Source organism: Pituophis catenifer, unplaced genomic scaffold (genome assembly GCF_029215685.1).
Source record: "Pituophis catenifer annectens isolate HBS135680 unplaced genomic scaffold, rPitCat1.0.hap2 SCAF_3, whole genome shotgun sequence".
Lineage (NCBI taxonomy): Eukaryota > Metazoa > Chordata > Lepidosauria > Squamata > Colubridae > Pituophis > Pituophis catenifer.
The window spans coordinates 47,991,803-48,019,770 of record NW_027256883.1 but is presented as its reverse complement, the minus strand read 5'-3'; the positions used below and the strand labels follow the sequence as shown (position 1 = coordinate 48,019,770).

General features: G+C 35.0%; 1 protein-coding gene across 5 annotated transcripts; it reads right to left on the bottom strand.

Moving 5' to 3' along the window:
• Positions 1-27,968, bottom strand: SS18 (SS18 subunit of BAF chromatin remodeling complex). Of its 5 annotated transcripts, none has more exons than XM_070940570.1 (11): positions 27,840-27,968; positions 22,886-22,962; positions 20,574-20,658; positions 17,129-17,282; positions 12,678-12,899; positions 10,449-10,616; positions 9,862-9,966; positions 7,255-7,347; positions 6,450-6,566; positions 4,306-4,439; positions 1-1,561 (listed from the first exon to the last, which is right to left on the bottom strand). In XM_070940570.1, exons 1-11 carry the CDS (start codon positions 27,906-27,908, stop codon positions 1,535-1,537), a joined length of 1,251 nt encoding a protein of 416 aa, XP_070796671.1. In that variant the 5' UTR covers positions 27,909-27,968; the 3' UTR covers positions 1-1,534. The 5 variants fall into 5 exon arrangements, with proteins under 5 accessions (XP_070796671.1, XP_070796672.1, XP_070796673.1 ...); XM_070940571.1 differs by lacking the exon at positions 27,840-27,968 and adding an exon at positions 27,589-27,645; XM_070940572.1 differs by lacking the exon at positions 7,255-7,347.

The following is a 27,968-nucleotide window of genomic DNA, read 5'->3' as shown; positions in this document are numbered from 1 at the left end:
TTAAATCACAAATAATTTATTCTTCTGTTAAGAGTTGATGCAATACAATTTTAAATAGCAATGAAGTACACAGTGGTGGAAAATTGGCACTGAATCTATAAGCATGTTATTCATATCAATGATCTCCACATTTTCAGTTCAAAACCTGATTTTAATTAACTGACATAAAAATATTCTCTATTTAGGATTATGGAGGAATGTATTTTTATGCCTTAATTCAGGTACTTCCTGCTATTTTCCTATCAAAATATACCAATACACGACTGATTTTATTAGCAAATTTTCAAATATCTGTCTGAATGCATGTATGCTTCTGCAACACAAAATTCAATAATGCGCCTCAAATATAATAGGAGGGTCTTCCCTGCTGAATCTGTGTTTGCTCTCAATAGCAAATTTCTTTAATGTGGGATTGGTCAGAATTTATAGTTTATAAGGAAACTGACATTAAAAAAAACACATTAAAATTTACTTTTGGTCTCATAATAACCAATACAAACATGGACATATACACAATCGTATTCTCTCTTAAAGATATTCACTCTTGAATGAGAAAGTTTAGACAAGTTTTACAAAAGCTGCTATACTATCTTTGTTACATAGTAATTATTGTACTACAAGTTAAATACACTTGTGAAATAAAATACATGTCAACCTATCTATAATTTGTTTATAAATACTTTGTAAATTTAAGTCAGGCTAAATGAACACTTTTTCAAAGTCATTGCTACTGCAATCAAAAAAAGATCACAGCTTTTATTTGAAACTATTACAAGGCCATTAAACATTTGTATTGTTTTGTGTTATTGGAAGAAAAGGTAAAATGAACCGCCACCGGTACAACCATTTTACAGGTTTCCACCAAGTATTTTAAAATTACTTTATATAGACGTGTTATATGTCCCATGATAATTCCATCATTTCAGTAGTTGGGATGCAGTCTTCATATCAGGATCTGTCAAATACATGGTTGGCTTCTCATCCAACACTGAGGCCAGCATACACACCCACAAATTTCTCATATCGCAGTTTGTATTTCTTCTCTACTTGGGTTTCTGACCTTGCCAGTTTGTAGTGTACTATCTTGCATATTCCACATGAAAAAAACATAATATATAAAATATTGCTGCCGTAAAAATTTTTCCCTTACTCTTACAAAAGAATCTCTGGAAAAATACTAAATTCCCTTAACCTTCATAAACATACAGTGATGCTCACATACTTCAGTCTGTAACTCTTTGATATATAGTTCTAAACTCATTGCAAATTGTTTGTGAGTGTATTTTCTGTCCAATATTGCCATCTAGAGTACAGATGTATTTTTTTCCATAAGGACAATTACATTTGTTTATAATTAGCTGAGAAAGGCTAACCTAGATAGGCAATATACTCCAATACAGCCATTTATTAACAAGGCAAGGTTGTCATTTTCTTTCTAAAATTAGAAGCAATTGAAGATTTTCTTCAAAAGATGTTGACAATGCCGAAGAGACGATGAGGCTGCTAACAGGTACTGCTTATTCAAATTAGGTTTTCACTGCTGGTAATTTCCATACTGCCCCTATAAATAAATTGAAAAAGGAGGATAGTTAAGTAAATGGCAAAAAACTAAAAGTAAAACATACATTCTTAGCACTGATTTCTTTAAAATAGGGTTATTTCTTATTTCAAATGTGAAGAAAGACGTTGGAATTATACTTTCAGCAATATATTGGTATTTGATTTCAGTGGCGACTATTCAAAAACAATTCTATAATTCCATTGTTTAGTTTTTTGGATCCCGGAAATGTTTCTTAAAACATATCTTGCCTTGAATATAAAAAAATGAATATTAAAAATTACAAAAAAAGTTTCCAAAACAGCTTTTTAGAAATCATTGTAAATACAAAATACATTTGTTCTTTGTGTTTGTTTTTTAATTTTAGTATGGAAGTATAACTTTGTTCAAGGATAGATTTTTATCTCTGCCAAATCACATATTTACAAATGTTATGGTAATTTAAAAATAGAAGAAGTTTGGAACTGTCCTCAGTTAAAATAAATAGCATAAACAATATTAGATTATGCCACCATTATATACAGCCCATTATTACCAACATAGTATTCTCTTGGTACAGGAATATTTTTTAGCATCAATCTATATATTACTAATATTCTTACTATATGTTTGTAACCTTAAATTGGGCAAAACTGGAAGGTACAGAGCAGTAACTATTGAACCAAGGTAATCCAAATGGACCAATTTATAGAAAACTGGGACCATGATCCTCCTATAAGAATGAAATTTCAAGAAGTTGTGGACACTTCAACACTACTGTGCTTTCCAACTACACTTCTCAGAAAACTATAGGTTGCATGATGGGAGAAGCTTTCTTTCCTGCCTTCTGCAATAAGCTGGCAACAAGGCCAACATGATTGGTTGCTTTGGAACTCGGATGCTGGCTTGCGAGGTAGATTGGCTGCGGGTGAGTTGATGGCTGAGCCCTTTTTCTCTCTGGAAGGAGGGGGCCTTTGGGGACTTGTCAGGATGGGGAGCAAAACTGCAGTTTTCCCTGCAGTCCAGACTCTTTGTTCCTCCTGCTCTCAGCAAAGTGGCAGGCAGTTCCATGGTCAGTCAAGGAGGAGTGATTTCTGATGCTCCCTACCAAATTTCCGTAAGTAACATTAATAGGCAGGAAGCTGGAAATCGCTCCCACTCCCACTGGCTTTTTGCCGATTCATGGTAATTTTGTTTCTCTGTTTAGATAAGGAATTATCTCTGAAGGGATAACCCACTGGGCTGGGGTACAATTATCTAGAAATGATATGCAGAAAAATAAAACAGCTGAAATCCACCTCTTGTATCTTTTTGCTTTCTGGTCTGAAAAGACTGAAAGACAAAAGGTAAATTTTTGGACACAACAAACATTGGTATTTATTTTATTATTTTGTTTTTGTATTACTTTGGTCCTTCGGGAGCCAAGAAGAATGATAAAAAGTATATATGTGTCAGAAATACTTAATATAAACTATTAGATAAAATATTTTTAAAGAAACAATACCAAACAGGAAAGTACAATTAAAATGTTTTTTAAAAATATTATGGTGAGTTATAAATATAATTTGATTGTGCTAGTTGGTTGCTCCCTGTCACCCATGCATTTCTCTATGCTGGTTTGTTTAAAGCTTACTTTAGTCCTGCATAAGGGCAGTGCAGTGGCTCAGTGGTTAAGATTCTGGACTTGTTGGCTGGAAAGGTTTGAGACCCAAGATCCACATGATGGAGTGAGCTCCCGTCCTCACCCAGGCACCTGCCAACTTAGCAGTTTGAAGCATGCAAATGCGAGTAGATAAATACCACTTCAGTGGGAAATGATGGTCACATGACCGCAGAAATGTCTTCAGACAGTGCTAACTCAATGGCCTTGAAATGGAGATGAACACCATCCCCTATAGTCAGCAACGACTAGCAGAGTAAAATCTGCAGGGATCCTTTACTCCTGCCTGCAGCTTTTGCCCACAGCTAACAGTGAGATAAACCAAAAGTAAATTATGAATCATATAAGCCAGGGCTGTCAAACTCGTGGCCTGTGGGATGCGTCATGTGCTAGTCACGGCCACACCCATTTTAGCAAAGGGGGAAAAAGTCCCAATAAGTCATGTGATGCCACAGTTTGACACCCCTGATATAAACAGTGATGGAAGCAGATGGCACTATCAACGATCTTCTCTATTACTAATCTTTGCTTTAGGCCCATTACAATTTATCAACCAATGCAGATGAATAAGAATGTCTATTGGCTCGGAAGACTGATTCTAGTGTTCAGCTAGTTACCTGAAAAGTAAAGAGAACTTGCACAACGGTATATGTTTAATGCTTAATTTTACCTTTTATTTAAAATGGTTTCAGATGAAATGCTTAAATATTCATATAGGGTAGCATTTGAATTTGAATTTGAACAGTAAAACTTTAAACACACATTCAAAAATATGTACTGTATTTTTCAGACTATAAAATGCTCTGGACTATAAGATGCACCTAGCTTTTGGGGAGGAAAACAAGAAAAAAAGATCTGCCTCTGCATCCCAGCATCTATCTGGTATTCATCTGGCCTGTTTGCTGTGGCCCATTCACTGTAGCCGCCCATTCACCGTGGCCTGTTTGCCACTGACACCGCCGCCTGTTCGCCGCCACCCACTCTAGAACAGCTGATCGGCACCGCAAAAAACTCCCTTCCCCCGCCGCAATATTCACTGTAAAAGATCTACTTTTGGGGGGAAGTGTGTCTTATACTCCAAAAAATACGGGAACTCTAAAAACTGTACCTGGTCATATCCATAAGGCCTTTGTTGTGGAGGCTGGGGAGGGCCAGGCTGCGTAGGTCTATATCCTCCATATTGTTGACCTTGTCCTTGAGGATAATTGGAATACTGAGGTCCTGGAGCACTTTGGGAAGGACCTACAATATTTTGTACAGAAATTCTAGCAATTCAGACATTAAAAACACAACTTTTTTATATTTTTATTTTTCTAGATAAGGAACTTCAATCAAAATTTTAATACATTTATATTTTCCCACTTGAGGTCCAAAGTACTTATCTCTCTTGATTTACAAATATGATCAATAGGCTTGGCTTAATGAGGCCCAATTATACACAAATACGTTTACAGCAAAATTATCAATATCTTTAAACTATCAGAACAACTGTTTTCTTTTAAGAACCTTATTTTTGCTTTTTTGAAAGAATAGGGATTTAAATGTGTGGAATCATGTAAAAACATTATTTTCAAAACTGTAGTGAAACGTTTTTTCTAGAATTGATGGAAAGAAATTAAATATTTTGATGTCTCCCCCAAGACTCTGTGGGATCCAACTTAATTAAAAGGCCTATGAATTATCTAAAAACCATTAAGAAAACTGTCTTGTCTAATCAATATTATTTATGTAGATGCAACCTTACCTCAATTTAATCCAAGGGGGATGTATTTATATAACACTGTTGTCACAGAATATTCTACTTGTACTATACTTGCAAAAATATTATATATTACTCACATATTCAATATTTTAAGTCAAATATAGCTATATTGATCTTCCACAGCAGAAAGGAAAACAATAAAGCTAGGGAAGAATGGGAATGAAATTGCCAAGGCTACTAACACTTGCCCAGAATACTTGCATACTGCCAAGTACAAAAATCTGGAGACAGAATGATAAGTGGAAAACTTGGGCACAAATAACTAAGAGTTTGATTTACACAAATTTCTTCTGCTTGATTATTCCATACTTAATTTCTCCATATTGCATACACCTCTCCTATATCGATAATCCTGGACTTACAACCATTTCTTTAATGACCAAAGTTACAATGGCACTGAAATAAGTTGAGTTATAACAGCTTTTCACATTTACAACTGTTGCAGTATCCCTGTGGTTGTGCGATCAAAGTTCGGGCGCTTGGCAACTGGCATATATTTATGATGGCTGCAGTGTCCTGGGGTCATGTGATCACCTTTTGGCAAAAAAATCAATGGGGAAACCAGATACACTTAACAACCATATTAAGAACTTAATGAATTCAGTAATTCACTAAATAACTGTGGCAAGCAAGATCGTAAAATGGGGAAAAGGCACTTAATTTTCTTGCTTAGCAAAGGAAATTTTGGGCTCAATTGTGATTGTAAGTCAAGGACTACCTGTATTCCAGGAAAACATTTGAAGGTTTTAAAAGTACTAAGAAAAAGCACAATCATTAAGATTTGCATGTTGAAAGAAATCGGAAATATTGAAATTATTTTGAAATTATTCAGAATTCTCTCTTATAGGTGCATTCCAGAACAATGAGTTTAATCTATGGTTAGTGAATGTGCCATGAATTTCCCTTTGATACAATCTTGACATGGTAATTATTTAGCTAATAGTCTCAAGGACAGATTTAACAGATTTCCTGAAGCCTTAAAATAAATATTTTCCATGTAGCCACTATGGAAAAAAAGAGGGAAGGGACACATACCTTTTATTTAAAACTGAAACAACCATACTGTTTGATGAGGGCAATCCCAGGTGTTGTCTTAACCCCAATGCACACCCAATTCATTAAGTGAGAAGTGGAGGGAGCCCCAAGTAAGAAATGTGAAATGCTGCTGAGGGCAGAATCCAGGGGAGAAACTGAGAGAGCTGATTCTTCTTTAGAGGAATTCCTCTAATTCCTCTTTAGAACTCTATTTTGCATACACGCAGAAATGTTTTAATATTTTACAAATATATAGGTTATTAGTAAATTGACATTTAAAGGACCAAAACAAAACTATGGAAACTAACTAAAACAATGAATACCAACCACTGCTACTACTGCATGTGTTTGTGTATGTCTTTCATTAACACAGGGAACTAAGAGTATAAACAAAGGTTGACCAAAGCTGTGCTTGATACTCAAGATTCCCTACACAAGTGTATCCTCTTGCTTACCATAACCTTGCTGTTGTCCAGGATAACCCTGCTGACCTGGATATTGTTGCTGTTGATAGCCTGGTTGTTGAGGTGGGGCTTGGTATGCATCTTGCTGTTGGCCATACTGAGCGTTACCTGAAATAGGAAATAAGCAAAAACAGTTAAATGCTGTTTCTTCTGCATGCATGGTTTTTTTAAAGATGCACAGCAAACACCACAAAAAAACAAAATGAAAATGCAGATTTATATCAAAAACTAAGAAAACAAAGAAAACAAACCAAAACAGAAGATATTCAGCCAAGCTGCAGTTAAAGCCAAATTTGCAAGGCTAAACTGCAGTATTTTCACATCTCTGCCAAACGAGTATTACTTTTACTGGAACGTGATGTCATGACTTGATAAGGCCATGACTATGCTAAACAAACAAAAAAAAAAGACAAAATTAAAGACAGCTACAGAGCACAAACTAGCTACACAAATCAGCAAGCTGTTTCCTAGTGGCACTATATTTGTATGTGTACATACACACAAAATATAAACTGGACCAATGAGTTTATGTTTAAATAAAAATATTATTGAAAAAACAACTAATAGTGTTATAATAATTTTACTGCTGTTAGAATGACAAACTTAAAATTGTAAGTTTAGATGTTTGCAAGAAACTAGTTCCCTGCAATTCTTAACAGCCAGCAACTAAAACACTACAAGAGCTTTGCATGGGCAGGAAACAAGTTAATGTTGTGCAAGAAATGTTTGCTCTTTTGTGGAAGGGGAGAGGAAAAGGAATGTATGTGCGCATGTGTGTGTGAAGGTATATAGATACCTCCTTCGTAGTAATGTTGTGAGGAATCCTCATAAGGCCTATCGTAGCCTTGTTCAGGATACGACGGTTGCTGATAACCGTAATCACTATGACCTACATCAATTCGACAAGAGACAGGAAGAAACGTTAATGGCCTCTGAGTGAAAACCCTATGAATATTTCATTTTACTGAAAAACCAGTGTCAGCTGGAAATACATAAAAAAAAACCTTCAAATTAAATTAGAAGGATTCACCAATAGGACAGGATTTCCTTTCTTACTGAATGAACATGTGACAGGAGGTAAAAAAATCAGCTAATGAAGTAGTTTTAGTAACATCACAGCAAGGAATGGTCTTACAGCTTCTGGTAAAGGTAAAAAAATTGGTTTTTTATGAGATCATTTATGCTTTACACATGTAAAGAATTATTTAATTACAATGAACAAAGAATTCAATTACCATACTTTGCTGAACACCTGTTCTATTCATCTTCAATTCAAAAATGTATGCTATTAAAAGCAATGTGAACTATAATATATAATGTTCAATAAACTTTTCAATAACCTTTATATGATTTTACATGACATATTTATTAAATACCAATAAATTATCTAAAATCTAATTAAAAAAGAAAAAAGAAAAATGAGGCTATCCTAAACATACAAATATAACCAGTAAATGCTACAATCTACCAATAGGATCTGCTCGACATTTTCATTCACATCAGATATCTCTGCCTGTAAGAATCTAGTTCATATGCACTACTGAAAACAATAATGGCTTTTTTAAAAAATGCATATCTTTAAAGCCTATTCTAAAGTATTTTGTTTTTTATTTTTTGTGGTGGGCATCACAAATTTAATTCAGCTATAGAGCTATTTATTTTTCTTTTGTTTTGCAGTGTATCTTCTCTACAGCTTCTCAAAGAAAGGGCTATTTATAAAAACATTTTATACTCATACATTATGTGTTGTACCTATTTCAAATACAACAGAGTTCACAAGTGCAAAAAGTATGCCCCAGAGAGTACCTAGGGCTTGCCAACATTCCTTTTATAGCCCCCAAACTCTCTCAGACTGAGTGGCACTGTAAACTTGGGACTTAATGTACATTTCAAGGGCTTTGAGAGTAAAAATAGCTGCCTTAACTGATGCAGATCCTTAAAGTAGCCATTTTATCTCTTAAAATCCCCAACCCTGCCTTCAACAGCCCAGTGCCTTCTTACGTTTGGAATTAGACCTTGACAAAGTTTGTTGCAACCTCTGAAGTGACACAAGTTGTGTAACCTTGCCTCAATTTACCTAGCTGCAAATAAACCTTAGGATACTTTTTACAATTATTTAAGCAACATCTTAAGATGATTAAATTTATGTTGTTACATTTTACTTTGTACATAAAACAGTCAGACAGAATCCACTATGTCTTTTAAAAATGATTAACAAGAATTTAAAGATATTTTCTATGCAACTTATCTTACCGTAATCTTACATAGCACAAAATAGATTCTAGGTTGGTCCAGCAAAAGGTGTTCGAAACCGATTTCATGATATACAAATTAAGTAAACTATAAGCATGGGGATCACCAGTGGTAAGTAGGTTGTTTAAAACTTAGCAAAAACAATTCGGGAATATTTATTTTTTTCAGAAAGTAAAATTAATTTGAAACAAATATTTGCAATAAATAAATAGTCTACTATCCACCATGAATTTTAATACATAAAAAGTGTCATTCTATCTCTTACAACTGCAACCCATATCTATTCAGTTTGTAATTATACTATTTAAATATATAAATTAAAAATTTGAATTCTTAAGCAAAAAGTCTCATCGTTCATATATTTTCAGGATATACAAAGAATCAGTTTTCTGTGTTGTAATGCTTTTCAGGTAATACATTTCAAAAACTCTGTGTAATTTCCAGAATCTTAGAGGGGGAAAAACTATTATATATTTTTCACAAAAAATGTGGTTTACTGGATTAAAGTATTTGGATTGGGAAATCTAGATAATGAACGAGATTCAGCTACATACATTTATTATGTAATTTAGGGCCAATCATTCTGTCTCAGTCGTATCTATAGGTTTACAAAACAGGAGGCAGTGCTTTGTATGCTACTTCAAGCCTCAGAATGAAAAGTGGGGTTAAACATCTTATAAATAAATAAATAAATTTGGTGTAAACAATTGTGCCACTTTTTTAAAAAATATGCAGAAAAAATTTACTTTTGAAAGACCATTTCTGCTTTGAGGATTTTAGGATGAAATCTATTTTAGCAGACAAGTTTCTGTTAAATCTTACTTTAAACAACTTTCTATAAGTGAAGTACTATTATAAACAGATATATTACATAACCACTATCTGTGTGGGGAAAAAACTTGAATAGCAAAATGAGGGACTTATTATAAAAATTGTATTGTGGTACTTGAGTTAAACTACAAATGTTTTGAGAAAGCAATAAATTAATATTATTCTTTGGGTTTTCAAACTATGGAACTTGAAAACGTTGATAAATAAAATTATTCTAGTGATTAACAACTAAAACTTTGCTCAACCAGTGATTTTATGTATGTATCACTAATAATGGGCAGGTATATAAAATGGGAAAGTTAACATTATGAGAGATTACCATCAGGGTAATATTGCTGGTTCATGCCTTCTGGAGGACCCTGTCCACCATGACTGTATTGGTCCCCATAATAGTCTTCCTGGCCTGAGTACTGCTGTGGTGGGCCTGAAAAACCACAACCAGTCAATATGTAAATAATTTATTTTTTTCTGTTAACACGCTCACTAATTTCTCAGTGTAATTTGAGAAACCCTCTCACCTACAGATTTCCCCCACCCATAGCATTGTGTTTCAGAAAGTTTACTTAATGCTTTGTGTTTAATACATGTACGTATTGTAGAGCGCACCTTGACTGTATAATATACTAAATGTGAATTTACATTTCACAAAGCATATAGACAATATATATTTAAGCTGACCTCTGAGGCAGAAATACAGATTTCAACATTTATTGGCAAGGCCGTCATTAGTTTAGTCTCAATTTATTTGGAGGGAAATGTAATATGACACATTTGACAATGGCTAGATGTCAGGATGCTTATAGCAAGCAAAATTTGCCTCAAACGCTGAGACAAAGGGGGCTTCTATGCCTGCAACATCTAAGAGAAACTGGATGGATAGTGTAAAAAAAGTGTTTTAAACCTTACCTTGCTGTGGAGGTCTATATGGAGGAATCTGCCTCTGTCCCATCATATGGTTTCCTTGATTAACTTGGCTTATCATTCCCATTGGTGGCTGTTGTCCCTGATAATGTTGTGCCCCTCCCTGGGGTATATTATACTGTTGAGATGGTGGTTGCTGGTGCATCATTGGACCTACAATGAGAAGAAATATAGCAATGTTTAAGGATTTTTTCCCCAATTCTGTAATATTAATTTCTCTAAATAGCACCCAGATTTATTATATTTTAATCGGTCCTGAAAATATGCCATGGGCATGAAAAATGCATATAATCTACCAATCTATAATCACAAGTATCTTTTCTTTTATTAATAAACGAATCATTTGTATGTATCCCAAACTACCCTCATACAGACGTAAATACATACACACAGGTATGTTTTTATAACCTCTTATTTAATAAATAATAATAATAAATAAATAAATAAATAAATAAGCTCCATGGCTTAGGACCTGGGTACCTACGAGACCGTTTTTTGCCACCAATAGCCTCCCACCGACCAGTTCGTTCTCACAGGGAGGGACTACTCAGGGTACCGTCAGTCAAATTATGTCGACTGGCGACTCCCAGGGGGAGGGCCTTCTCTGTGGGGGCTCCAACCCTTTGGAATGAACTGCCCCCGGAGATACGGAATATCCCTGATCTCCGTGCTTTCCGCCGTGCCCTCAAGACCCTGATGTTCCAACAGGCGGGGCTAAACATACGAACATGTGAATGATTTTTTAAATGTTATTTAATTCTGGGTTTTATTTAATTGACCAAACTAAGTAATAATTTTAATTAGCAATTTTATGATGTTTGTGTGTCTATATTTTTCTTGACTGTACACCGCCTTGAGTCCTACGGGAGAAAGACGGTATAGAAATATAATAAATAAATAAATAAATAAACAAACAAACAAACAAATAAATAAATAAATGCATTTTTGTAGGCACATTCAAGATGTATGACATGAAAACTTTTTTAGTCTGTATAGATCAAGTAAAAATCCTGAAATTTTTGTTCTTATTTTATGACAAAGAGAAATATTATGGCATATAACAGGGGTATCAAACTGGTAGCCCGCAGGCCGGATGTGTCACGTGCAGGCTATGCCCAGCCCAACTCCGTAAAGGCAAAAAAATGTCACAATATGTCATGTGACGCGATCAAGTTTGACACTTGTGGCATAGAATATTCATAGAATCACTGGATTTTTATCTCAATGCTTCAGTGCTTTGTATATGCTTAGTAACTAATACTCCAGTTGTTCACTCTGCTTTTCACAACTTTTTACTTACCTAAACTGATCACTGTTTTAGTGTCCTTTGGACCAAATGTAGGTATTATCCTATGAAGCATAATTGTTTTGGAAGAAACCTTTTGAAAATCCATTGTGTCCAACATAACATCCAATTTATGTTGTATAATAGCTATGTCACTCTATGCCTTAATTTAAAGCATTCATAATTTTTATAATTATAATTAAATTAAAATTTATAAATTAATTTATAAATTAAATTAAATTAAATTAAATAATCATATTTCATAAAAATTCAGAGTACAAAAAAATGGACATCAGACCTCAATCAAGTTCTCTCATTTCCTTACTTGCCATATTTACAATTGTGTGCAGAATTATTTGGGGGGGGGGAATAAAAGTGAGAAAAAAGAAACTTTTAAAACTTTGTTCTATAACATGTACAAGGGACTGTTGTCAAAAATTCAATTGTACGTACTGTATATCTATTAATAACATTTATATCTCAGAAGTTTACAATCATCCCAGTGAAAACCACCAATATCAAAATAAAGCCCCAAGGAGCCAGCAAAGAGATCATAGAAGGAATGATTGCTCAGATACGAAGTAACCAGAGAGAAAGCCATCTTTGTCATAACCACCAGTAAAGCTTCAGATAAGAACAGATGTAGACTTTTTCTGAACATTCAGGAACTCTTGCAAAGGATATGCTAGACTTTTAGGGCACTAATAAGTAAAACGTATTGATAAATTTTATAACAAAAACCATTGAAAAAGATTAAGAATCACCTTTTTTTCCCTTGACTGTAAAAGCTAACTTATTAACAGTGATGAGTGAAATCAATGCAAATAAACACCCTTTTTAGAAATAATTTTAATAATTTAAGAATTTTAAAGCATTGCCTCTTGTGATAAATCTACTTTTAGCGGAAGGCCAACAATCTGTTTCTTTACCTTGATTTGGCGGCATATTTATATTTGGTCTGGGACCATAGCTGGCCATAGGTTGTCCTTGGCTTATTGTCATCTGACTCTGTCCAGGTATACTTTGTGAAGATGGCACTGAATGATTATAGGCTCCCATTGACCCATGATTATTTGAAGGTATACTCATGGAGTTGTTTGTCATGCTAAGTTGGCTTGGTCCAGGTCCCTGTATGGGCATATGATTAGGTCCTTTGAAAAAAACAAAAAAAAAAAACAAAAAAAATGAAAAGTATCTTTAAAATAAATAATAAAAACTAAAAAATATTTCATACTTCAAAAATGTCATAATCATAATAAATTTTCAATCCAACACCTGTTACCTACAATAGTAATACAGTAATATAATAGCAATAGGTTCTCCTTACATAATAGGTCCATTCTAAAAAGTAGTAAATTTATACAAATGGATAGTATATCTATTTTGAGGTTTTAAAACTGCTTAGAACACGGCAGAAAAAGTGTACTACACTGCAACTGCAATAATACAGATAATTTATGACTACAGGTCATAAATATACATCTAATAATTTTTATATTGAATGTTTTCATTTTTACTGTCTTTGCATTATATTATTAGCCCGGGACACTGTGAACATCTCAATTGCCCTAATCAGGTTAGGACACAAAAAAATAGTCTTTAGTTAATAGTTTGATATTTTAATTTTGGTTCATATCCTATTGTCTTCCAAGGTTTGGAACTTGTGGTCTGCCAGCACCATATAGCATGACAACTGGCAAAGAATTATGACAAAATACCTGAAAAATATTTGACTGCTTACCCTGAAACTTTAATGTCCAATACTATGTTCTCATATATGCACTGCACTGGACTACTTTAACAATTTTGAAAGCGTTTCAAGCTCAAAACGACCCCATTTTGAGATCAAACTCAAAAGAGAGCTATTTATGTCAAAAACATCTCGCTTAACAACAAAAGTTAGTTTCTGGAAGAAATATAAATTGGATTATGCTAGCGAGGCTGTTATTTTGAAGTGCAAATTAGTGATACAGATGGTCTTCACCTAACCTTTTGTTCAGCGACCACTGGAAGTTACAATGGCACTGAACAATGACAGTGTTATTCACTTTGAAGACACTGTTCTTTGCAGTGCCCCCACAGCCATGTGATCAAATTTTTGGTGAGTGGAAGCCTGCTTGCATTTATTTTCACAGCATGTGCCTCAATTCCACTCAATAGCCTATCTCCCCGCCCCTGCCAACATTTCTGTCTGTTTGGCTGCTCTCAACTCCACTGCTGTCTCCAGCTGCTGAGAAGGTGCATACAGCCAAAGTAGCTCCTGGCCGTTTGTGAGGTCCTCTGCCAGGCACATGTCAGCAGCAGCCGAAGAAAGATGACATAGAAGGTCAGCTGGGTTATCAGCAAAGTGCAGGGCAATCAAAAGGATAGAATGGGAGGAGACAGGCAGGTGGGGGATTGAAGGTGAGGTGGAAGATCCTCAGTTAACGATAGTATGGTTGTGGCCTAACAAATGCAACCAGGACTACCAAAACTACTTTCACTAAGTGATGCAGTCATGTCATGTTTCACCTAATGAACATTTAGCCTAGTGATGAAAATTCTGGTCTCAACTAGCAATAGCACTTAGACTTATATACCGCTTCGCATTGCTTTACAGCCCCCTCTAAGCGGTTTACAGAGTCAGCATATTGCCCCAACAATCTGGGTACCAGGGTGGATAAAAATCAATGATTTTTTTTAAAAAAATCAAAAAAATCAGATTTTTTTTATTTAAATCGGATTTTTTTGATTTTTATCGAATTTATTTTAATAAAAAACTTTTGGGGTAAAAATCTATCGTAAGATAGTTTTCTATTTAAGATACATAAATAATTTATTCAGCATGAAATGGAGCTTAGTTATGCAGCATGAGGCTGTATATTCTGCAACACTGGGACTTTCGGTGAGTCAACATTGGGTCAAAGGAGTAGCAGAGATGACAGTTGCTCTTTAAAAATTATGATTTAAATCGAGTTGATTTAAAGCAAGCCTTTTTACTAGTGATTTAAATCAACTCGATTTAAATCAAATCCACCTTGCTGGGTACTCATTCTACCCACCTCGGAAGGATGGAAGGCTGAGTCAACCTTGAGCCTGGTGAGACTCGATTAACCAAACTGCTGGCAGCTGGTGTTCAGAAGTAACTACGCTCTAACCACTGCGCCACCGCGGCTCTGTAATTAAGATTGTTAAATGAGGTCTACCTTTATTTCTATACTAATTTGTAAGAGCTAACTTGAATGAAATCAAAGTGTGGATCAGAGATTATGGCAAATCAGAATTAATTTAAATTAGTGAACAAGTCAGAAAAATCAGAAAACAAACCAGTTTCTATCCTTAATGTGTTCTGAGAACACACCAGAAACGGAAACAACATATCATGATTAAGCTTGTAGGTTTATACTCTACCAACATTACCAAGTAATGTTTTAAACATTGATTTGGAGAGAGAGAATAATCAGCACATTGTTCAATAATATGTTGCTTATTTCATAGAGTTCCAAATTAGAATACTGTCTGAACACATTTTTGGGTATTTCTTTTTTTATAAAATCTATTCAATCATGCATAAATAGTATGTTACGTATATTGTCTCATTAGAAGAAAAACTAGGTTAAAACTATACGTAACTACTACAGGTAGTCCTCATTTAGCAATCACAACTGGGACTGACAACTTGGTTAAGCAAAACTGTCACTAAGTCTATTTGTTATTGTTTTTAAATTACGGGGCCAAATTTATATATATCCTTTTAATACTATTTTAATGTTTGTAACTTATGTTTTTATTTGGCTGTACACCGCCCTGAGTCCTCAGGGAGAAGGGCGGTATATAAATTGGATATAAAATAAAAAAAATAAAAAATAAATTATGATTTTACTTCAGTTTTCCTTTGCTTTACAGACCTGTACATCTGTGCTGTTATTTTTTCATCACTATCATTAACTGCAATTATTGCTAAATGAGGCAATTGCTAAATGAAGACTACCTTTCTTTCTGCCTGACAGTTTAGATCTAGGACTATAAAGTTAATGAAAAATAAATACAATAATCAGTAATTTGCTAGTTTTTTCTTGGATTGCATCCCTTTACAAAGTGATAATATTGCAAATAAGAATAACAGAAAGCAGTGCAAAAGTATTTTAAAGTTTCAGAGACATGATTTCAGCTACATATTTTATACTATGCATGTCATCTTATAATTGGTAAAACTTATAATTGGTAAATTATAATATATATAACTATATAAATGACTATACAGAATAACTTAAATTAGCTGTTTGGTTGACATGACAAGCATACAGCCTTTCTTGCTTCTACATGTGTTTCTTGGCTGCACAAAGATTAAAATTACATGAATTTATTTTTCTTTACATGTGTTTTAAACTGGATGTACATAGACTATGTTGAGACTAAAATATTCATTTTGGGCTTGAAAAGAATGATAACCGATAGAAATCTAGGGCTCATTAGCTGGACATGAATATGAATTAGTCTTTCCATATTACAAGAAATGTTAAGTCAATTTACTCAGAAGACTCACTATGATTGAGAATTTATTATTCTAAAACCATGCTTAGATTTACAGCCTAGCTATTTAATTTGCTGTTGGAATTTTATAGGAATTCTGATGACAGCTTAAGGAAATAATACAGAGTTAAGAGCATGGTGATATGAAATAACTTGAATAAATATGATAAAAGAACAATTTTAGAAGAAACTTAAAAAAAGAACCAAATCCAATACCAAAGCATTTTAATAAACATCCTGAGAAACTGTCTTTCAACAAGATTCTACCCTGTCTGAAAAATCTATGCCAGAAAAGCAATTTATAGGTATAGTAAAATATAGACCGCTATGAAAAAACACTAATAGCTTATACCTCTTTATTCTCTTAAAAACGCTGTTTTAAGGTCTGAAATAATTCTTCTAAAATATTTTTCACATGAACTCCCCAAAGAATAGCTTGTCATTTCCATCTGTTTTGTCATGCAGAAGATTAGTAGAAAAATAACACAGAAAGATAATCAAAATTTTACTAAGTTCATTTCCTCTTTATCAAACTAATTTAACAATAATTATTTTAAATAATTTATTCCAATGAGAATGCATTCATCCATAAGTCAGTATCTTTCTTTGGCAAGCCTTCTAATGACTCTATACTATATGGTTTCAGGCACACTAAATTTAGCTGGTTCTGTTCAAAGGAATGCCCAGGGGCAGTCTGATAAACATAGAATACAGGTCACGTAACTCTGTAACTAACAAAGTCTAAGAGAACTTGTACTCAAGAGCATTCAAAGTAGTTTTGTCATCAACAATCTTCAATCCCTTGAGCACACATGTTGTTTCAGTTGCTGAGCAACCTGGTGTTAATATCTCTAGAAGAAAAACTTACCAGGCATCTGGCCGTTCATCTGGTTCTGCATATGTGGAGCAGGAGGGCCCCCACCTACCATACCATCTGAACTCATACTGTGAGTACGTGGAGGTGGGGGAGGGCCACTCTGATTCATTCCTCCAGGACCCATTGGCATATTCTGTGTGGGCGGCTGAAAAGTAATTTAGTAAAAAAGGTTATAATCCAACAAATATACAGCGTATCTTCACGTACTTATCTACAACTATACCATGGTCATTGTTTTTTTAACTTACTTCTATTCTGTTTTACATGGCTTTGAAGAACAGTGCTATGTTTCTGAATGACTGTGCCTCACAATTCACTCAATGATTATTTAACTGGTAGCTTCAATCATTGTGTCTCCTTTTTATTAAATATGCTTCAAGGGACAAAAGACTGATCTTTTTATTTATTTCTCAAATTTATAGAGCCACCTGACTCCATAAATGACTCTGGTTGCATACAATAATGAGGAACGAACGACACCATCTGGACAGAATAATAAGCATACTACTTAGCATACACATTCACCTACCCTAAGCCCAAGACCTAAAGAAAACACCATGATCTTAAAGACTGAATAAGGGCAAGTTAGGGGCTATACAAATCTTGGGAGGGTGGGGGTGGGAACTGTTCCAGAAGGCAGGTGCTGTGACAAAGAAGACTCACTTCCTGGTTCCTGTCAGATGTTACTCCTGCATGCCAACTCTGTCTATTTGTGCAGGACAGGCAAAAACTACTAGAGACAGATGGTCTGTTGGATAGCCCGGCACTATGCCATTAAGCAACACATATAAAAGAATACAGGTAGTCCTCAACTTACGACCACAATTGAGCCCAAAATTTATGTTGCTAAGTAAGAAATTTGTTAGGTGACTTTTGCCCCATTTTATGACTTTTCTTGCCACATTTGTTAACTGAATCACTGCAGTTGTTAAATTAGTAACACGGTTGTTAAGTGAATTGACTTTGATTGTCAGAAGTTTGCAAAAGGTGGGACACTGCAATGTCATAAATGTTAGTTATCAAACATCCGTATATAAATCATGTGACCATGGGGACGGTCATAAATTGTAACTTCAAAGTGTTGACCACACTGCAATGGTCATCAGTTGTAACTTCAAAGTGTTACTAAATAGACTGGTGTAAGTCAAGGACTACCTGTACTTATCCCTGGCAACAGCTTTCTTTAGTATAACATTAAAGAAGTAACAAGAGAAAATTTGAGTAAGTCCAAAATCTTATAGTATCAAACAAAACCATCAGATATGGTAAAGTGTATTCTAGGAGAGTTTAATATAAAGAGATAAATTTTAGGGATTAAAGATTTTGTTAAGAGTTTCATCAAACTTCCAAAGCCCAATCCAACTTTCTATAAATATCTCTCCCATTTGAGAGGAAAGACTCTTATATTCAAGAAGCATAAATGAAGTTGTTAAATAAAAGAGGATGATTTCTGAGGTTATTTATTTGTAAATGATAAAATATGTCACCTTCATATTACCCTACAGGTTCTCAATAGCCAATATAATATTACATTTTTAGTATTAAAATTGAAAAGTCACCTTATTAGTTAACTGTTACAATTAAAAGTACACCACTAGAGATAGAATACTGATATCATTCCAATTTACTGCTACTTCACAGTAAACAATTAGAACAATTACAGAAAATACAAAACAAGTACAAGAAGCCTAAACCTTTTCTTCTTCTTCCTTTTATACTCATATAATACTGTTTAATCAGAATTCATCTTGATTTATTTAATATGAAAGTACTGCAAAAGATTCAAGGTTTCTTCACCAAAAATCAAATGTTTTTGAGTTGAAATAACTGCCTGCTTTACAAAAAGAATTAACTCAGAATTGAGGCTTCATAAGTATAAGGCTTTAAATTTTATTTTACAGGAAAAAAGGTTTGTCAAAGAAAGGTTGAAAGCTATTATACTATATAATATTCAAGTGCAAACATAGTATTTTTAACATTAAAAATGGTAATTGCTTCTTACCGTTAGAGAGGACAGTAAAGCGCTGTGAAGTGGTATATAAATTTTAAGTGCTACTGCTATTCGACCCAGTATCTAAGTTTCACAACTTTTTCCTGTAAAATCAAATTTAATACCTTATGAAGCCTCAATTTTGAGTTAATTCTTTTTGTAAAACATTTGATTTTTGATAAAGAAACCTTGAATCTTTTGCAGATTCATATCATTATTACTATTATTACAGTTCTTTGATGGTCGAGTCCATCTTCTGTTGACCAAAATGTATGATTGCTGGTATCAGTCCTGGTTGCTGAAGATGAAATTGACAAGAAAGGAGTATACAATAGCAATATCCTGGCATAAAACTGGGGGAAGTATTCAGTACCATACAGACTTTAACAGCAACACTTCCTGAGGTCAAGATGTATCATCTGCATATTGATGATATCTGACCTCACCAGATACAAACTCTGAAACTCAAATGGGGCAGGAAAATCTAACAGGCCCTTTTTTTCCATTAAGTGGGGTAACACCAGCCAGTCAAAAAGCAATCTGAGAATCATCAGACTGTGGCAATGAATTTTGAAGAACCAATGACAATGTACTTCAAAACCACAGCACTTTGCAACTGCCCCAAAACAAAAATGGGAAAACCTGTAATACTGATGAATTCATTCTACTCAGTTCTAAAGCAGCCTTAAATGGTAAAACAGGTATTTAAACTGCAAATCCCTGATTGTTGTTTGAAATGACCTCACAGAAAGGACTTTATATTCCATATTCACTGCCCAGAAATGTAGATAGTAGAAATCTATCCAGTTGTAATGTTATTAAAAAATATATATCTTTCCTATAAATTAGGTTCAAACACTGCATTACAATACAAGTTATATAATTCCTTTAATAAGCAGAGTGACACTTTCTATAATTCTGCTTTTCTAACATAAGATTAACAATTTCTCTACACTGACCTTTTTTATATACCTTTGGAAATAGTACATTTTATTAAAATAATGTTCACAGACTTCAACATAAATTATTTCTCATAGAAAGTAATAATGAAATCATCCCAAACATTCAACATTTGAATTTAGGAACATTTGCTAATGAACTAAGTATTTTAATATATGACCATTAAATATTTAAATAAAAACAAAAGATCTGATTAAATTCATAAAACAATTGGATAAGATCTTCTTGAATGTTCAAGAGGTACCTGGAATTAAAACATTCCAAATGAAAAAAATTATAAGGATCTAATACAAAGATGAATATAATACTCAAATATATATCTAAATATGCATGAGGTTTAATAATATAATTCTACTTATGAAGTTATAGTCGTAATATACAATACTCAAGAATTACTAAACCATAACAATTTGGATTATAGCACTTTTCTGTGCAATATATCTTTGTTTCTCAGAGAATGCAATTGGTTTTTTGCATGGTACTTACTGGTGGCAATATAGATTGCATGTTTTGATTGGAGTCTGCTATTGTGGCTAAGTAGACCAGATTTGTATGCAACAGCTGCTGATACCTAATTTTAAACAAAAAAAAAAAAGTTAAAAAAATTCCTGTAAGATTATTTTTCACTAACATATAGGTTATAGTATATTTCAAATAGGTTATTTGTATATTTCTGTAATTTTCAACTGTATAATTGGAGAAAAGTACAGCAATGATAAAATATTTCAAGAATTACTATCAACAAGGTAAATTGAGGATAACAGACTATTTTTGTTATTACTGGTAAAGCTTATTTCAAAGTATGATCTTTTATATTTAAATGACTCACTACCAGCCTTGAGGTAAATTATTCTATATAAATATCTTCCATATTTTTGTTCAGAGGACTGAGAAGCATGGTTGACAAACATACCTAAACCCTAAGATAACTGTTTGAGGGAATAAACTGAATATACAGTATGTGCGTATATCAGAGTGGCTTGATTCATACATAAAGTCATGGCTTGGAAACCATACTGTTTGGATTTTCCCATCCAAGTCAGAAATAAAGGACATTTTGGCTTAGTATAATGTTGATTTTGAATAGTGAGATTCTATCAAGGTAGCTTTTTCCCAGTGAACTCCTTCCCAAAGAGATCCTCCTAACTTTAATCCCAGAAATCCCAAACATATGGACATTAGTGAGACTTCTGAGAGTTGGAAAACACTTGGAAGTGGGCTACATTATGAAAAACAAGACTTTGAGAAGGAATGTGATGAAGCCTTTTCATACTTACCCCGAGGCCTGTTCTGCTTTCCTCTAAGCTTATAGAGGAATACTTCTATTCTGATTTGTCTACTGAACCATTCTTCTTCATACTTCCATGTTACAAAACTAATTCAGTGACAAGTTGCCATAAATATATTATTGCCAACAGCTTGATACAATGACTGTGTACAGGTAGTCCTTGACTTAACCACCATTAATTTAGCGACTGTTTGAAGCTACGATGGCACTGAAAATGTGACTTATGACCATTTTTACACTTACATCCCAATGGTCACATGGTCAAAATTCAAACACTGACAATGGGCATGTATTTATGACAGTTGTGATCAATGTGATTGTGATTTGTAATCTTCCCAGCCAGCTTCCAACAAGCAAAGTCAATGAGAGAAACCCAGAATCATTTAATGACTGGATTATTCACATGCAGCTTCAGTGATTCACTTACAACTGTGACAAAAAAGGTAGTAAAATGCAGCAAAGCTCACTTAACTGTCTTACTTAGCAGTAAAAAGTTTGGGCTTAATTTTGGTTGTAAGTTGAGGACTACCTATAATTAGAAACGGATTCATATTTTTCCAAATACCTATTATGCACTATAAGTAGTACTTGCTTAACAACCATTTGAAGTTATGATGGCTTCATAAGAAGTGTAAAGCACTTTTGACCATTACAAAATATAGCATACAGACCTCCATGGTCAAACTCAGTGCATGCCTGGACCTCAGCTGCCCAAAGCCAAGCAAGGACAGAGATTAAAGTTCCTTTCTCCCTGCATCATTGAGCTCTCCGTAGAAGCAGGCAGAGAGGGATTTTGAGCTTTGTGCCTGCTTGAATTTTATCAGCTAAGGTCCAGGCATACATGGAACTTAGGTCCTTTTCTTCCCACCTCTGTGGGGAGCTTTGTGGAGGCAGAGGGAGAGAGATTTGAAGCTCTGTGCATGCTTGGATTTCAGCAATCAAGGTCTTGGCATGAACAGAGCTTAGTGTCCTTCTCTTGCCCTTGTGAAGCTCTCCGCAGAGGTGGGGAGAGGAGGACCCCAAGCTCCATGCTGCTTGTACCTCTGCAGCAGAAATCCAAGCATGAAGAAAGCCCCCAAATCACTCCCTCCCTCCCTATAACTTTGCAGGCATGGAGAGACTCTCTTTGCTTAACAACCTGTGATATCACATAACGACTGCAACAGGGAGTGTTGGAATCATAGTCATGAGCAAAATGTCACAGGGATGTCTTGCTTAATGACAGCTTCATTGAACAACCAAGATTCCAGTCCAAACTGTGGTCATTAAGCAAGAACTACCTATAGCTTGGTCAACCCTTTTTATACAGCAGGAAAAAACTCTCTACCAAGCTTTCTAAAACTTGGAGATTGCTGTGATATATAGTAAATCAGAAATTTTTTTATTTAAAAAGATATTCAAGGAAAATAATGGCACACTACTTCTGTGTGGTTAACATGAAAAGTGTGTGGACATATTCATATAGCCACTAGGAGTCCAGGCTGATATACTGAAGTTAACATTAACTTACTGAGAGCATTCCAAAGTTTTGCCTTTATTCTGGTAGTCCATTATACACTGAATCAGGTGATTATTTTCATCCAACATCTGAAATAACAGAACAGATTTTTAGAATGAGATAAACTAGTATTGACTGAGCTCTAACTGGTCGGTTTTACCTTAAATACAGATGTCAAGGCAAAGCTGCAAAAAGCTGAACTTTGTCAACATGTGTTGCTTAACAACTGTATTTAAACACCATTTTTGAAAGTTTGGCAAAAGACTGATTACTTCCCTACAGTTACTTGTGACAAGATTATAGCTAAACTGAAGTTATAACTTGTTGTTTTCCCCAAGATCATACATTTCAGCTTTGCAGTATTACTTTTTACCAAAAAACTCAAGTGATCAGAATGGTAAGAGAAAAATAACAGGGATGAACTCTTGCTCTGTTTCTTTGTTGTTCCGGCACACCTCTGCATACCTGCATGAACTTCTGTGACACAAAAATATAAAATCAGACCCTCAGTTGCATAAGAGTGCACCCAGAGTCGATGGGGGTAGGGTGGTGTACAAATGTAATCAACAATAATTGTAACACCACAGATTTAACAATTGTTGATAATAAAGCCAAAAGAGTTTGGACAGTAGACACTGCAAAGCAGAAAAGAAGAAACTAGAGAAAGTCACACAATACAAAAAATTGCAAACAGAAGTAGGACAACTGTGGCAAAAGAAAGCATTGGCATTGACAAAATCACCATCAGTCAATTGCAAGAAGTAGTTTTATTTGGAACAGTTTACAAACCTTTAATACATCAAACAACAAATACAGTGTTTGCCTATTACAGGTCCTTGGCAAGAACCCGAAAGGTCTCACTAAATATGTCAAATTCAGACTAAATATCTGGCTGACTATGTAACTATTTATTTGTCTTGTTTATGTAATGTATATTGGAGGTGGTGACCCTTTGAGAGCTGTATGCAATGAAATTTCATTTTAATGTATGCTGATTAGTGTACATTTAAAGTGACAATAAAGTTATTCTAACTCTAACAATAAAACTACATAAAAAAAGATTCCCTTAGTTGTGTTATCCCTCCCGTTGTTATAGAGCTATAGTTTTACTTCTAGTTAAAAGATACAAAAATCAAACAATAGCCTTTCTAGATTTTTTTAACAATAAAAACTACTTCATCATACCGCAATCTCTCACATATCTAGCAATCATTTTGTATGAAAAACAACGAAGTCTCTTTCAAAGTAGATATTTAGCTTTGGGAAGAAAAATTAAGAATATCAGAATAGGATGAGTCACTTATACAAAATTAGAACTCAAAAAACTTCACTTAAATATGTACACGTTTGACAATAATCATTTTATACTACCTTCCTTAGCTACTCTTAAATAAATGACTTTTCTTGGTCAATCACATTTCATGGCTAGGTTTCAAGAAGAAAAATCCAAAGTTCTTCTAAGGCAGGGGTGTCAAGCTCGCGTCGTCATGGCGTCGTCACATGACGTATCGGGACTTTTTTCCCCTTTGCTAAAGCCGGCAGGGGCAGGGGCAGCACGTGACGCAACCGGCCCGCAGGCCATGAGTTTGATAGTTCTAAGGGGTATCAGTTGTTACAGACAAAACAGATTGATTTTAATAGATCTACTAAATTATATTACTTTAGTTATTTAAATCAGGGGTCTCCAACCTTGGCAACTTTAAGACTTGTGGACTTCAACTCCCAGAATTCCTCAGCAAAGCTGGCTGACGAATTCTGGGAATTGAAGTCCACAAGTCTTAAAGTTGCCAAGGTTGGAGACCCCTGATGTAAAGCATCTTTTTATTTTCATTGTAAGTAGCTACAAGACTTCACTAGTAAATTAAAATTGCTTGCTTCAGCAAAAAGCAAAGCTATTTTTTTAATGGAAATCAAATCAATTACTTGTTATCAATATTTCTTTTTTGAACACTCAATATTTCACATTGATTTTAATTAAAAGTTAACCAACTTATAGTATAGTATACCAAAATCATAGTATATTATGGTAGGAAAGGAAGTATATGGTATCCTTCTGAATCAGTTTACAAGATGGAGTGGGCAGCATGGTGTCGTATTGGTTCACCTCTTTTCTTTAGGGTTGGTTTCACTCTGGTGACTGGGAAGGTGAAGTCTGCCCTCCTACCTTATGATGTGGGGTGCCACAGGGTTTGGTATTTTCTCCCTCCTGTTCAGCATCTACACAAGGCTACTGGGTGAGCCCATCTGTCATCATGTGTTGATGACAGCATGCTGATGATACCCAATTATATATTTCTACTCCTGATAAATTAAGTGATATTGTGAATGTTTTATCCTGGTGTTTGGAGTCTGTGAAAAGTCTAGATGAGGAACAACAGTTTCAGTTGAATCATGACAAAACTGAGTGGCTCCAGATTTTGAACTTGACTGGTTTCCAGGACTATGCCATCTTTGGTGCTGGATGGGATTGCACTGTCCCACATAGACGCAGTACACAATCTCCACAATCAACACAAAATCCATAAGCAATCAACAGGTGGCAGTCATGGCTAGGTGAGTTTTGGATCTGGTAGAGAAAGCATGTGGTGTATACAATCAGCTAGGGATCTTTTCGTGGGTTCCAGAAAACAGGCCTCTGCCATGGCACCCACCTGATGAACATTCTTCCCAAGATTAGTTTAGCTCCATCCCTTTGATATTCCAGAAGTCCCTCAAGACCTGGTTGTGTTAGCAAGCCGAGAGCTCCCAGGGAACTGGAGGCATTCTTCAATGGGTTCATTGATGAGCAGGCCATTCTTATCCTCTCTTTGCCTAGATTTTGTAAATTTGTTTTTATATTTAGCTTTTAGTGTGGATTTTTACATTTTATTTTTATATTTGTTTTCTTGATTGATGTGTGCCACCCAGAATCACTTTTTATGAGACAGGTGTCTATATGAATGTGATTAATGAATAAACAAAGGAAGTAGTCTGATCAGAGATAAATGACTGGTCCAAGACTTCATATTTTTTAGCTTTTTTTTTTAGCTGCTATAGTTTGTGAACAATATCAATGATCTAAGCCTTCCTTTATATTGTAACTTGCACCAACAAGAATTTCACATTTTTCTTTAAGGCTACATACAATATGAGCAGCTGTAATAACCAGATCCCCAGAGCAGTTTTTCTAGTCCTACAACTACAGAAAAATTTTTCAACAGTAGTTTTAAATCACAGAACTAGGTAAACGCTATTAACATTTTTCACAGCACTTAGCACAAATAATATACTCACTTTTTAACTACATCTTTTTGTCCGATAGACAATATTCAAAAAGAAACAAAAATACACACATTGTTGTCTGTTCTCTATCTTCCATCCTTTTTATATATATAGTGTATTGATCTTATGTTATGGTGACTAAGCTGCTTAACTTGCAACAAAAATACTTAAATACATCTTCAGATGAAAGTAGTGTAGCTCTTTAACCCTAAAGGTTTAAAACTAATCTTATCTTACCTATTTAATTAAACTTTATTAATGTGTGTCAGCAGGTGTAACACTGATCTTGGTTGGCCTTAAAATCCTGTTTTTCAAGCACTAGCTCACTCTCAGGTTCTTTGGAATCCAAAGATATATGAATTAGTATGATGCTGGCTCTTATTCTCATTACTTGTTTCACTAATAATTGGCAAGTTAACAATAATATGCTGTCATATATTATCAGGAATGCCCCCATCAACAGCCCAAAACATTACCTGAGTTTCTTTTCTACTACATTTTAATTTACTTCTACTTTTTGTTTTAGGTATGTAGCTATGTTTACAAAGTATGCTAGTTATGGCTTGCTCAACCTTGGTTTACCCAGTAACCAACTAGCTAATTCCCAACAATCCAAAATTCATGCTTTATGGATCACAACCACTGAATTCTGAAAATAAAATAAACTACAAACACGCAATGTGGTTTAGCATTCTGTGAAACCACAGCCTGTCTCACTAAAATCTTTTTCTACACTTCAAATCAGCCTTCCACCAACATGGTATCCAAGGTTGTATGCAAACTTCCAAAATCCATCCAGCCATTAAAAACAACTGAATTGCAATACAACCAGAAGACATGAAGAATATTGACTTCATGCCTGGTTTCTTCAACTAAGGTGCGGAGTTATATGGACTATTCCTAAGACCAGCAAAACAAGCTATATTATTACTGCAACATTAACAAGAGCTCCAGTCCCAAAGGGGTGCTTTTTCAAGAGGCAACTGGACTTTCTGGTTTTCCTTTGAAGACAGTTCACTTCTCATCCAAGCAGCTTCTTGGATGAGAAACTAAACGTCTTCAAAAAAAAAAAAAACAAAAAACCAGAAAGTCCAGTTGCTTCTTGAAAAAGCACCTTTGGGACAACCATGATCTGGATAACTGAGAATCTCCATAGACAAGAGCTCCAGTCATTTCACTATCCTCCAGAGGTCACAGTCACTCTCTTGATTTGGAGTTGGCCTAGGGGTCACTTGAATTTACAACTGAATTCCCTATTTCTATAGAAATTCCCTATTTCTATTTGGTTTACTCGCAGGCCATCTTTTCCCTCGGTTTATTAAACCATGGTTTAACCAGTCTCCTTTAGAGTTTGGACTGCAAAGCTTGCTACACACAAGCCGGGATCGCACAACAGGTTAGACCACAACGGAGACGACCTTTCGTGTCATCCAAACACAGGCCCAAATTCTTACGTTTTCGGCATCCTTCGTCCCAAAGTCGTGATTCAAAGCCTCGAAACGCCCAGGAAGGCGACAGTGAGGGGTGAGAGAGAGACAGAAGAAGAAGCTCGGCTTTAAATAAAGACTTGCACCCGACATCATTGCCAGGTCACGAGCGCCGGCCTCGGCCCATTCCAGCTCAGCCCACGCGCAGGGAAGGACGGGGCAGAATCCCGACTCTCTCACTCCCCACCCCGCTTCTACACGGGGCGAAGCTAGCTCACCTTCTGGATGGCAGCCGGCGTTATCTCGCCTTTGCCCCGCTGCCGGGGGGCCGCAAACGCCACCGACATCTTGGGTCCCCGCCTGAAGACGCCTCAGCGCGCACGGTGACTCCCTCCTCGACGCCTCTC

Excerpts from the sequence above, each read along its gene's own strand:
- SS18 (XM_070940570.1), bottom strand. The coding sequence starts at position 27,908 with ATGTCGGTGGCGTTTGCGGCCCCCCGGCAGCGGGGCAAAGGCGAGATA. Across the intron at positions 12,900-17,128 it reads GATGAACGGCCAGATGCCTG|GACCTAATCATATGCCCATA; the intron begins GTAAGTTTTTCT and ends TTTTTTTCAAAG. Across the intron at positions 7,348-9,861 it reads CCAGCAATATTACCCTGATG|GTCATAGTGATTACGGTTAT; the intron begins GTAATCTCTCAT and ends GAATTGATGTAG.